The 13,709-nt window shown below is 38.4% G+C and overlaps 1 protein-coding gene across 1 annotated transcript; it reads right to left on the bottom strand.

The window, feature by feature from the left end:
* Nucleotides 1–4,193: 4,193 nt before the first annotated feature.
* On the bottom strand, nucleotides 4,194–13,590 carry LOC111606151 (E3 ubiquitin-protein ligase DTX3L-like). The gene is made up of 5 exons (XM_023325883.1): nucleotides 13,484–13,590; nucleotides 10,557–10,639; nucleotides 10,314–10,465; nucleotides 5,878–6,092; nucleotides 4,194–4,648 (listed from the first exon to the last, which is right to left on the bottom strand). Exons 2-5 carry the CDS (start codon nucleotides 10,636–10,638, stop codon nucleotides 4,579–4,581), a joined length of 519 nt encoding a protein of 172 aa, XP_023181651.1. The 5' UTR covers nucleotide 10,639; nucleotides 13,484–13,590; the 3' UTR covers nucleotides 4,194–4,578.
* Nucleotides 13,591–13,709: the final 119 nt, after the last annotated feature.

Here is a 13,709-nt window from a genome sequence, read left to right as displayed (position 1 = left end):
GGCATTTTAGAAAGTGGCCGGTGCTGAAGGCTTATTAATCTGTATTTTAATACTTTATATACCAAATATTCAGCAGTACAAATTTATCAAGGATGTTACGAAATATGTGTTGAAAAAGGTTGTGTTTATGTTTATGACAAAATTTGATTCTATCATTTTAGATGTTTTTCAATACATATGATCTATAATCCCTAGTGAAATTTAATGCTTCATGAGGTGATGATCAAATGCTGTAGAGAAGTGCAGCAGCCTGATAACAGGGACAAAGTGCTTGGTAAGACATTTACTGTATTAATAGTAGACAATCACTGGTGTTACATTAAAGCTCTAACAGAATTAGCAGAATTTATTGTAGACAGTCTTCAGCTCCTCAGTTTCCGTTAACATAAGCTCACTTAACATAAATCAATAAAAAACACTCTCTTCTGAATGAGAGCAATGATTGTTACCTTATTGCATGTACCAATGAGAGACATCTAGAACCTTACAATGTAGTAAGACTAACTTTACCTTTATGACCCTACATGACTATACTGCATGCCTGTTCTAGCAGAAGTTGCAGGCAAATATTATTTTGATTTATTGGTTTCATTTTTCTCTTCTACCTGTAACCCCTACCAGAACCCTTGCTGTTTATTGGTCCATATAGCCAATAATGAATTTTCACAGTTTAATGGAGGCTGGATGTTCTCTTCAAACTGAATTACAGCCAGGACCCAGCAGTAACAATAACATATAATATGATTTGAGAGACCTCTGAAGCCTTTTGAACCATTTTTTCTTGGAAAGTTTCTGTCTTTCTTTCATAGACACTCCAGCCACATACACACTCACAAAACAAAGATTCATATGTTCACAACCAGCAGGTCAGACAGACTGTCACATTTATCTTCACCATGACACAAGCATCAGTAAGCCACAAGCCAGTGGTATTGTTTTTAGCTCCAGGGACAGTTCATAACCTCAGCTTGCTCTACAGAGACAAGAGCTTCAGATGAAAAGTGGAAAAAGTAGCATGCACTCCACCTTTACCGCATACACAAACATTGGAACACAAACACACACACAGTCATTTTTGCTGAAAGACACAATCTCTCCAGATAAATTCCATTTAAAAAATAGCAAAATATCAACTTTTTCCCCCTCTAGGTCAAAATTCAGGTGAAGTGTTCAGAAAAACTCAGAAACTAACTTCACACATCCAAAAGCAGGAATAAGTCAGTGAATAGAGTGACAAAGTCTGGCACAACAGCCCACAGGTTTTACCAAATGTAAACTTTTTGTAAAAAATTAAACACTTATCAATCACACACTGTACTGAATGTCAACCACTTCGCTTAATAGCTCATACAGACTTATGAGAAAAAGCAAACATATATTTAAATCTTTGACTTTATGATTCCTGTCAGTCTGAAAATAAATTCATCAACACATCTATTGCAGCTGACGCTGAAAAACTTTATTTATGCAACATGCTGCAAGTCAGTCAACATGACAGCATGTTCCACTGTTCTTACTGCTCTGAGGTCGGTAAACATCTATGCTGATAAAAGTATAAAAGTTAATTCTCAAGTGATCTTACAATATTTAGGGTCATTTACATAATGTACAGTGGCATAATAAGGTGAAAGATCAACGGCTCATCAGTCCAGCTTTCCTCAGCATCCCTGTATGTTTTTTTGACAAGATTAATTATTGTTGCACAGATTACGTTTGAAGTGGGTACTCCTCTTCCTTTCCCACGTTCTACGTACACATCAAGTCTTCCTCTACATATTCATTTACTTCTGCTTTCTTCTTTCTTGTCTTCTTTTCCTCTGTGCACTCCCCCTATCGTCTTCTATAAAATTGGCAGTGCATAATTAATAAAGCTGAGATGGAAAATAAAAAGGGGGAAACAGAAAATATTTCAATGGAGTTAAAGGCAGCTTTCCAAGTAGGACGGGCCAGCCTGAATCCTCTTCAGTTCAGATGAAAGCCAAAAAACATCAAGGACATTTGAAGGAAGAAGAGAATGTGTAAGGTCTGAATATTCCTTTTGTAGAAGCTTTTTTCCCAGATTTCTTATATTTTCATAAAACCACTTTTTGTTCATAGTAGATGAACTAACATGCTGCCATTACTGTGGTGTTCTTACCTGATTAGTGTGTTTTAAATTAACTTTTTGCATGTTTGGACACCATCTGGTTGAATGCTTCTGGACTGTTTGCCATGGCTCAGTGCCGGAAGCTAACTGACCAGGACCCCAAACTGCTAAACCAGCAACTAACAACTTCCGACGAATGAATGGGACCCCTGGGACCACTAGGGGTGATTTTAGAACGCCAATATGAGAAGCAGAATGGAAGGCTGGTAAAAGGAAAAACAGAAGAGGTAATGCAGTGGCACATTCTTACAACATGTCTTATTAGGAAGTTCCTATGCCTTCAATGGCAGCCAAGATAGGAAAATATGAGTGAATGAACAATGTTGGGCAGAAACATTGAATCCACATTGAAGCCTGACATTGAAACGATATTGAAAGTGGTCGGTGACTTACATGTTGAATCAACATCAGGGTTTCAACATAACTGGCACTATATCAATGTTGATTCAACCATCATCTGAATGTGGATCTACACATTTGTGTTGATTTATATTCAAAGTTAAGGAATAAATGTTGATTCATGTACACTTTTTGCTCTGATAGTTCTACATCATAACATACCATTAAAGGTTTCTTCACTGGTGTTAAACAGGCAATTTTGTTGGCAGACAATGGATATCATGTTGTTCAAAATTATCTTATAATACATATTTTCAAAAAAAGTGTCTACACAAACTTAAAAATGACAACATTAATATTACATTTAATATTGCAGTTCCCTTTTCCATCTCTTTACTTTAATCAATCACAAGATATTCACCTTTTATATGTTCCCTGTATAGTTCTCTTAAAATCTGGCCTTTTTGATAGACAAAACTAACTCAACCATTGTCTGTTCTTTTTATAAAACTAATTTATATTTTCAAATTTTCCCAACTTTGAATCTGCAATTTGGTCATTTTAAATTTACCCCAAAGGTATAAATTATCTGATGTTCTCACATTTCTTTTACGGAAAATGTCGTAAATTATAGTAAAATAATTTCAAGGCAGAAATTATTTTACTATAATTCCGTTTATTTCTTTATTTCATCACCCTAGGTTCAGTTATTCTTCCATGTCCGAGTCTATGTATATCTTCCTTTAGTAATTCTAGTTAGGTTATTTCTTAAGTCCTTCTAGTTTCCCCCATAGTGTTTCTATTTCTTATTTTGTCTCTTTAGGTTTAGTTAGTCTTTCTTTAGTAATTCAAGTTAGGTTATTTCCTTGTTTAGATCTTCTAGTTTCTCTAGCTCTATGTTCCTTAGTTCTTATTGTTGTTAGATCAGCCTTGTTTCTATTTAGGTTCTGTTATGGTTTCCCTCATGTCTTTCTCTCCTAGTTCATCAGGTTTTCTTTACTCTTAGTGTCTTTTGTATCAGAAGTATTTCTCAGTTCCCCGTTTCCTCCCTTTTGTGTTCCCAGCAGATCTCCTTAGCTTCCATGTGCCACCTTCTTCCCGCCACCTCAACCTGCTCCTGTGCCAATTACTCACACCTGCAATCACTCTTCCCATCTAGCTAGGCCATTGTTTCATTTACTACCTCCCAGTATTTAAGCTCCTCTATCCCAGGCACAACTCGCCAGTCCGTCATGTCACTATCCATGCTTCTCTCCCTGGATCACCTGTTCCCTTGTGGTTAAAGTTTGTTTTGTTTTTGGACTTTCTTGTACCCTTGGATTTTGAATTTTTTGTTGGTTAATTTTCATAATTAAAACATCCATTTATTTCTACGTCTACTGCCTGCTGCATTTGGGTCCACCACCACACCACACCATGACAGAGAGGGTTGGTGTTGCTGACAATAATTATGAATTGTCTACATTATTCTCCTAAAAATATTAATCCAATTCAAATCACTTTATTTATATAATACCAAATCACAACAAATGCCATCTCAAGGCACTTTACAAATAATTAAAATTCATTCACAAATACATTCCAAACTTGATCCAAATTAGCAAACAGTATAATATGCTCAATTAATTATTCAAAGTGATTTAAAAAGTCTGTCTAAGCAGATTGAGCTGAATCATTGACATGCAGCATTGACATTATGACAAAAAAATCTTTAATAAATTATTTATTTATATATGCAATAATCTCCCAATTTACATTCATTAAATTCCTTCTGAAACAGTACCGTTTCTGAAACACTACAGTTTCAGATGGAAACAAGGACAGAAAAAGATGGACAATGTCTAAGCATCTTTCTGATAGACTACAAACACTTGAAAACAAAAAAAACATGCACAAGTAGGATGACATAATCTTTTCTTTTTGGACATATAACCATATTGCAGAATACATCAAACATTTCATAAACATTTTACTAATATTTTAATTATTCAAAAAGTGGAAATATTTTAGCTAATCCTTATTGAGATGTATTTGCTTTAAACTGGAGCCTGTGACGTCAATCATCCCAGCAGTAATGGGAATCTCATCATGTCTTACTTGATGCCTTTACTTCTTAGTACTTTACTCAATGTCTTCAGGTAGTTTGCATCAGGGTAGCCATCACTGAAAAAACATCAGAAGTACACTGTTAATGCATGTTTTTTCTGTATGCACATATTCAGTAAATCACAAATGTGATGTTTTATTCAGCTGCTGAATCTGTGGAAGACAAAAATAATTAAAAACAAAGTTGCTACATCACAGACTAAACTTTGGTAACTTTACCTTTCAGAACTGAATTGATCTAGTGTGACAGATTACCATGTTGTTATATCACATTAGCTTTATGAGAGAATATAGATTTGAAACCAAATTGTTACATATAATTTATATAATACCAAAACTTTCTAATACTTTGAGAAATACCTCAATATTCTTTTATTCAAATTCAGAAGTTTATTTTCCTTAGAAATGAATTTTAAACTGTGTAATTTATAGCTTCCTTTCATGAGTTTCTCCCAACAGTTTGCTGGGATTTTGGCTCATTCCTCCTAACAGAACTGGGTGGAACTAAGTCACATTTGTAGTTTGCCTTGCTTACACACAGCTTAATGTCAGTCAAATTTACTGGAAGATATATTTCCGATGCCATCTACATTGTGAGGTAAACAACAATTCCTTTTGCAGAATAACACCAACATGATGATGTACGCTGGATACTTAATATTTCACAGGTACAATGACCTGAATGCATCTCCTCCAAGTACAGCAAATGTCACTGTGGTCATAGTTTCATGAGACAACAGTCCAATAATTAAGGTCTTTGTTCCTGAATATATTTAAAACTGGAAAATGGCATATGTTGCTTTTGAGGTAATGGGTTCTTCCTGAGCAGTCTTTCAGTGCATGTTGATTCAGACTCATTTAACTGTGAATAAAAAGACTGTCCAACCAGCTACTGGGGTTGATTCAAACATTTCACATAAAATTGCATTCATCTCCAGAACACAGAACCTGTCTCCTTCCTTTGGTTTGATGGTTGGACACTCTCATGGTGCTTACCCTTGCATCTAACTATATGAACAGTTAATGTGGAATTTCATCATCTAGAAATTTGACCCTGTGATTGACCAAAGTTGTAGAGGACCACAGATCTTTTACTGATGTCTTGTCTGATTTCTGTGGATTACTGGAAATTCAGCAGAGGGCTTAACATTTGAATATTCTTTGGCAGTTCTTTAACAGTTCAACAAACCTTTTTATTCACTTCAGGTTTTCTTTAAGTTAAAAATAAAAAAGTTCCTGCTGTGTGGTCAACATTGTCTGATATTGACTCAATAATGTTAACTTACATTATGCCTTCTTCTTCTTCATGTTGTATTTTTAGTGGAACAGAGGCTGGTGTGATAACATCTTCTCCACTTTCATTGGTAGCAATGGTAAACAAAAGCTGCTGGTTGAAGGCCTTCTCCAGCAAAGTGACCACAGTCCGCCCCTCATGGTTTTCAGGGAGGTACGTACACACCTGTCTCTGTGCATATGGCTGGCCAGGGTGGGGGTGTTTCTCCTTGAGTTAAAATAAACAAGGTTTTAGGTGTAAAATAAACACATTATCTACAATAAACCTTTATAGCTATTAGTGATGGTTGAATTATTTAGATGTGTTCTCCAACAAAATCACTTACTTGTACTAAACAAATGTTTTATATTGTAGATTTTCATTTGTGTAAAGATTAATCTTATCAAAGGTTTTATTACGTAATAAAATATTTTCTCACTCACTACGGATAGTAAAAGAACAAAATTAAGTATGCCCAAAATGTTTTGTGTTGGCAAGAAATGGATCATGTTTGGTCTGTTGAACTGATTTTTTTTGCTTTGTACAGATAACTGGATCCTACTCACGTCATAAAGCTCAGCCTTTCAGTGGGGTTTGTGGTATTTGTGAGCATGGACTGCTGTCTACTTTTCTTTTATATTAAGGAGTTAATGTATCGGGCAGGCATGTAGTGCCATTTTATAGCACAATCAAGTAACTAGTTACTTCAGTTCTTATAAAAATTCTGCATAAATTAAATGTGACTTAAAAGAATTTTCACTTTATAATTTAACACCTTTAATTTTGTCCTTTGTCTCTGAAACTCTTGCTCTTTCTAAAACTCCAACTTCAGGAAGTCATCACATACAAGCTCCTCTGTCAAACTTTTAAAAATGTTTTCTACCAGTGTTTCATGGAGAAGTAGCTTATCTTGAGTTCAATGGATGTGAAGTTCCACCAGGTGTTTGCTAATTGCTGATGGCTAGTCTGAAGAATCTGAGTGGGGGAGTTACTCTGTTGTGACGGTTTACAAGGTTTATGTTTTTTTTAAAAGAGGTGTCAGCCAGGTATCCCTCCTGACAACTAGGACTTGCAGAGTTTCTTTACCTTGGTATTTCTTATAACTGATCACACAAAGACCATACACTTTCAAGGTGTGTCATGCAGAGAATAACAATTTCTTTTTTACTTTACACACACAAAAAAATCATCCACATAATTTTTGTCAGTTTTGAATTTTCATAATGTCCATGAAGAGATAAACTAAAATCCTTTCTTCACACACAAAAACAGTGACTTTGTTCCTTCCACAAAGTTCATAGGTGGGCAATGGCTGACAGAAACCTGCCCCACAGCATGAAAGGTTATGTGATTCATTATGTCCCACTAATCTTTCTATTCTTTCAGGATGCAAAAAATCAGTGATATCTCAGTCTTCTCTGTGAAATAATACCAAGCTAAATGCTAATTATTTGTTTTTAAACCAAAGCAAAATACTGTATCTCCCTTTTATTTTCTGTTTTCTACACTTTGCCTTTTACATAATTATATTTATGAAGTGAACCTCACTAAATTATTTGATCTTCAATCAACGTGGAATGTATGTACAAGAATTCTGTCTGTATAATTGGATTGATTTGCTTTTTTGTAAAGTTACTTAAGACAAAAGTTGTTGCGAATCAACATTATATAAATAAACTGAATTAAATTTAATTGAGTTTTTTTTGTTTAACACTTGAAAAAAATTTTTAAAAACAGAACAAACACAACATAGAGCCATTATAGTTAGTGTGAGGAGCTTAAAGGGAAAAGAAGCTGGCATGTAGAAAGGGAAAATGATAAGAAAATAACTAAATAAAAGAAATAACTAAATACATAAGTACAAAAATATAAAGCTACTACCAGGAGTGCCCAAAGTTGGTCCTGGAGGGCCGGCACCCATGTCTTAGTTCTCTCCCTGGTGGCAGTAATGAAAGTTACTACTGTAACTACAGTTCTATGAATCCCAGATGACAGCCAGAGGCGGTTCTTCAAGCACTGGATGACTTATGTTAAAAAAGTCGCGAGGAATCTGCAACATCCAAGGCACAACCATTACACCACTCACCCTAATGTGATCTATGTAGAGGCATGCTGATCCAGAATTCCTTGAAGGGGATGGGGCACAGCCACATTCACCCAGTAAAACCGAGCAAAGGTACTTTGTGACTTCCAGGAGGCCTCACGGCATATAACGTCCAACGGCACCCCAGCCATGGCAGCAAACAAGGTTGACATGCCCCTTGTAGAGTGGCACTGTGGCAGTGGCCGGTCCTGCAAGGCATAAACCTTGGCGATCAAATCCACAACCCAGTGTGCAAGTCGCTGCTTGGAAAGTGCCTGACCTTTCTGTGAGCCAGTGTATCAAACAAAAAGGCTATTCGTCTTTTGGAGGATGCCGTAGCATTGATATATGCCTCAAGGGCACGAGCAGGGCACAGTGGTTCAGAGGAGCATCCGGTGTCAAACCGGGCAAGATGAAGTGGCTGGGTACTGCCTGCTGCCAGTGACACCTTGGGAATAAAGACCACGTCAGGCCACAGTGTAATACCTGAGCCATCAGGATTCCACCGGCAACAGGGCTCAGCTATTGAGAGAGCCTGCAATTCCCCCACAAGCCTTGCGGAAAAGGAACGCCGTCCAAAGGAACGCCGTCTTCTGTGAGAGCTATTTGAGGTCCGCAGATGCCAAGGGCTCAAATGGGAGGGACCGAAGAGCCTCAAGTACCAGAGAAAGGTCCCACACTAGTCCCAGAAGGCGGTTGGGTGGGTGCAAATGCCCACCACCTCTTAAAAACAGTACAACATCCTTGTCTCTGCCCACCGCACAACCATTCAGCCCACATGCCAACAGGAAAAAGCAGCCACATACATTTCAAGGTAGATGAAGACCGTCCTTGATCCAGTAATGCCTGCAGGAAGCTCAATATGCCAGAGAATGAACACTGCACTGGGTCCTGCCCTTTATTACGGCACCAGGTCGCAAAGACCACCCAGTTGTTAGCATAGACAACTCACGTGGACGGCGCCCACGGATTAGTCATTGTACGCCCTCCTGACCCAGCATATCTTGAAAAGTGGGCTGGTGTCGTCCAAGGAGAACCAAAGGGGACAGTGAACCCTCTAACCCTAACCCTTGAGGCAAAGAGGTCCACGTCTGCCCTGCCAAAGACCTTCCAGATGCACTCCACCTCCTCTTGGTGCAGCTTCCACTCTCCTGGAAGCAGCTTCTGACAGGACAGAAAATCTGCTGGCATGTTCTGTGGTTCCGGGATGTAGACTGGCCAAGTATGGAGCGGCCCAGGTCAGAAGCCATTGAGTCAAGTGCAGCAGTTTCCTTAACCTGGTTCCCCCCCGGCGGTTGATGTGAAAAACCAGTGATGTTGTCTGACCTCACCAGCACATGCTTGCCCTGCAAGCCCGAAAGAAAGCTCCGAAGAGCCAGAAGCACAGCCCGTAATTCCAGGACATTTATATGTTCCCTGCTCTCCTGCTGGGACTATGTCCTCTGTGCCCCAGCCCATGGAGAATGCATCCGTAAACACAACTTCCCGTCGACACAGGAGGAAACTGAGTGGGACCCCTGTGGTCATAAAAAACCTCACCCTCCACTGGGATAGAGACTGAAATTTTCCCCACCCGAAGTCTTCTGAGATGATGAGTGTTCCGTGTGGAGTGCAGATTCAAGCTTTCCGCACTCCAGATTGTTGAACATCTGGAGTGCGATAGTCTTTACAATTGTACTTATCTCTTTAGTTACACATTTCGAGAACCTGGATACAGAAGGGCATTCCCAGAAAAAAAATACATATAATTCAATGCTTGTCCTACATTTAGGACACATTGGTGATTGGTTGGTTTTTATTTTATTAAGAAAATAAATCTTAATAAAATAAGAACTGATCCACAGAGGATGCTGTCTCCATTGCACTACACACAGCCATGACACACCTGGAGAATCCTGACACTTATTTTGGGATGCTATTCGTTGACTTCAGCTCAAAATTTAATACCATTTTCATGGAGAAGCTGATAGTGAAGCTCCATGACCTAGGATTTTCATCATCAATGTGTCTTTGGATCAGGGTCCTTCTCAGGTGGTGAGAATAGGGGACGGAACATCATCCACTCTGGTTCTAAATACAGGCACACCACATGGCTCTGTACTTTTTCAGGTTCTTTTTGCATTAAAACGGTGGAGGTGGAGTGCATCCATGACTGTGTAGCCACCGACTCCTATAAAAGGGTTAGCATTAGCTGCATCCTAAGGACTGATTGAGACTTTAGCAACAGACATTTATGGGCTTTATTATTTATTTATGTTTCATTGAGGATACCACTGCAATTTTATGTTCTAGTGACATAATGACAACAAAAAAATTGTATGTTTTATGATATTTGTAAAATATGTGGGCTGGTGTTAGACACTTACTGTCTGTATGCCTTTAGGAAAAATATAAGTGATCTTCAGTGTGTTGGCATCAGGGAAACCTGACATTTTTTTGTGGAGAATCTCCAAATTCATTTTGCCTTCAGGTTGATAAAAATCTGATGATGTGATCCTCCAACTCATCCCGTCATTTACTGAAAAAAAATAATGTCAAATTGTCAGAAAGTGATCAGAAGCCAATATTGGAAACAATAACATAAACCAATGATTAATGAGGTGACTGACCTCGTTGTGCCAGTGATTGAGGACCCTGTCCTTTCAGGTAGCGATTACAATGTAGTTTGTCACTGCTGTGATTGGAACCCATTCTGAAAACAATTGAACACAAACATGGAAAAAGATCCATTTTCCTGTTTTATGCTGCAAAACATGCAAAAATGCTCAGTAATTATTTAGTAAGTCTGTATATTTTGTTTATATTACAACTTCAGCAAATAAAAATAATGTGCTTCACAAAAAAGAATGTGAAAATTAAAACATGATTAAAAAAGACAAATGATAAAAATGGTTTTAAATATTTCTTAAAAAGAGCTTAAGGTGTGTTTCTGTTGGTTTTTTATTTTCCTCATGTTTTCTGTCTTGGCATTTAAGTCATAACATGTTTCCAAAGCCAAGAATCCTTACCTGGGTTTTCCCAGTTCTGACTTCAGTGTTGAAGTCAGAATTCTAATTCAGTCTCAGCCAGAATAAATAACCAAACATTTATAGGTGTATGCCAATTGTGTTGGTGGTATAGGAAAAAATTCTCAGAACTGTTTCTTCCTTAGCATCCATCCATCCATCCATCCATCCATCCATCCATCCATCCATCCATCCATCCATCCATCCATCCATCCATCCATCCATCCATCCATCCATCCATCCATCCATCTTCTTTCGCTTATCTGGAATCAGGCAGTGGCCTAAGTAGGGAGGCCCAGACTTCCCTCTTTCCAGCCACTTGGGCCAGCTCCTCCAGGGAATCCTTCCTTGTTATAGGATTTGTAAACATGCACTTTATCCACAGAGACAACTTTCCCAAATTGTCCCCCTGATTTGACCTGAGTGATCTGAATTTTCAGACTAGATTTAGACTTTTTTTTTATCACTAGCCCTAATCTTCTTCCATACTAGAACTGTAGTGGAATAATTACTGCCATGCTTATCACAACAGGATCTAAATATGACAGCCTGGATTTGAACATGAGGCTCTATGGACCACATTTAACTGTAATAGGAAGTGGTGAGCACAAAGCTGACTTTGCCAAGGAAAAAACCAAATGTATAACACAACACAAATTAAGGGGCACATTAAGGCTCACATGGGCAACGACAGTGAGACCTGGAAGGGTGTGGTTGGGAGGAACGGCCCCGCTGATCTGAACTCTGTTGTCGGACTTCTGTAATCATCATGGATTGTCCATAACAAACAACATGTTCAAGTATCAGGATGTCCATATATGCTCTTGGCACCAGGACGCCCTCAGTTGCAGTTTGATGATTCTCGATTTTGTTGTTGTCTCATCTGATCTGCAGCCACATGTCTTGGACACTCAGCTAAAAAACGGTGTGGAGCTGTCCAATCACCATTACCTGGTGATGAGTTGGCGCTGATGGTGGAGGAAGATGCTGGTCAGACCTGGCAGGCCAAAATGTATTGTGACAGTCTGCTGGGAACATCTGGCAGATTCTCCTGTGAGACAGAGCTTTAGCTTCCACCTCCAGGAGGGCTTTGAACATGTTCCAGCAGAGGTGGAGGACACTGAGTCCAAGTGGGCAAGACAATCACAAGTGAGTGATCATCTTGCTCTTACTGGCCAGTAAAATACAGCCTCTTTGAAGACACCTTGGATCCAAAGTAAAGTGCAGTCTGCTGTCTGTGTATACGGTGAGAGCAAGGTATCGGAAACATTTGGAATGTGGGAGGGACACACTGGTTAGGGCAGAAGTAGCTGGCTTGCAAGAGACTTGACTGGTCTGTCAAGTTCTCAATTTAACAGCAGTCTGTGAACTATTTCTTTTATCTTTTATTTTCAAAATATCAACTTCCTCCAATGCTCAACTTCTTTCCCGGTCTGTAGTTCAATCATCCTTATTGCTGTTACTTCAACTGATCCACTAGCACAGATAAACCAGAAATCTATATCATCAAGAAATTGTAACCACCTATGTCTTCAGTAAATGTTTGCTGCATTGACCATGTTCACGTGACATCACTATCTTCAGAAAATGGCTTTCCTTTGATGGATGCAAAACCAACTCAATTGTTAAAAAACAGCTAGTTGGTAGACCTAATATTGCTTTTATTTAGTTGATTTTAATGCAAAAGTAGTTATAAGGGGGGTGATGTGGTGGCGCAGGGGTTAAACACAACCCACATAAGGAGGCCTTAGTCCTCGACGCGGCCATCACAGGCTCCATTCCTGGCCTGGGGACCTTTGCCGCATGTCTTCCCTTTGTCTCATTACTTTCCTGTTTCAGCACTTTCAGATAAAGGTCACTAGAGCCAAAAAAATGGTTATAAGGACTTGCGTGGTTAGATGCGCAAACAGACAAATTTGCCAACCAAGCTTGTCATTTTATTTTAAACCTTTTGATGAAAGATGAAGAAATGCTTAAGGACTGAAGGAAGAAATTTCAATTGAAATTAGGGCAGTATTGATAGCTTCTCTAGTCTAGAAATTACTGCATGACACTAATTCGTGGTAATCATCACAATGCTGGACTGATTACCTGGAAACTCCCTACGGACAAACTCAGAAAAAATATAAGAACTTTGCTCAGTTCTCCAAACTATTCTTCAGTTAAGATTGTATATTTTAACCATCAGTTTCAACATTAAGTACAAATATTAATTACCTTTAATCTTGTATAAAACAATAGATCAAAAAGATCTAATGCTTTGGCCCTACTTTTTCTTCATTATATAATCTCTTTTACTTAAGAACACAAAGCAAAAAAAATCTTTTTTTTTTTTTTACAAACATTAAAAGCAGACAGATTAAAACTGACCTGATTTCAAAAGGGTTAGCTCTGATGACATTGGTACAACAAATCTAGTATAACTGACACAATTATAGTTTCAGATAATGAAAAGTCATAGCACTATCCCTCCTTTATCATTACAATAAATCTGTAAACTGAGTGTGCGTTGTTCGTAATGTTATCAGTACCTGTTGAAATGTTCTTCTTATCCACACATTAGTAAAGACTTCGTTTTTCTTGAGTCACACTGGAGGTTAGGTGTTTAGTTTGATGCTGGTCTGAAACACTGGCAACAGAAAGTAGAAACAAGGAGAGGGAGTGAGAGAGAGAGGCGTGTTCACTTGCTGCATTTTGTGAAAGCATTTTTACTTGTTTAACTGGTCTTACTGCTTTGGAAGACAGCTGGGTATGTGT

Source organism: Xiphophorus maculatus, chromosome 21 (assembly GCF_002775205.1).
Source record: "Xiphophorus maculatus strain JP 163 A chromosome 21, X_maculatus-5.0-male, whole genome shotgun sequence".
Classification (NCBI taxonomy): domain Eukaryota; kingdom Metazoa; phylum Chordata; class Actinopteri; order Cyprinodontiformes; family Poeciliidae; genus Xiphophorus; species Xiphophorus maculatus.
Note: the sequence above shows the minus strand (reverse complement) of the source record. Positions and strands in the feature narration are given on the sequence as shown.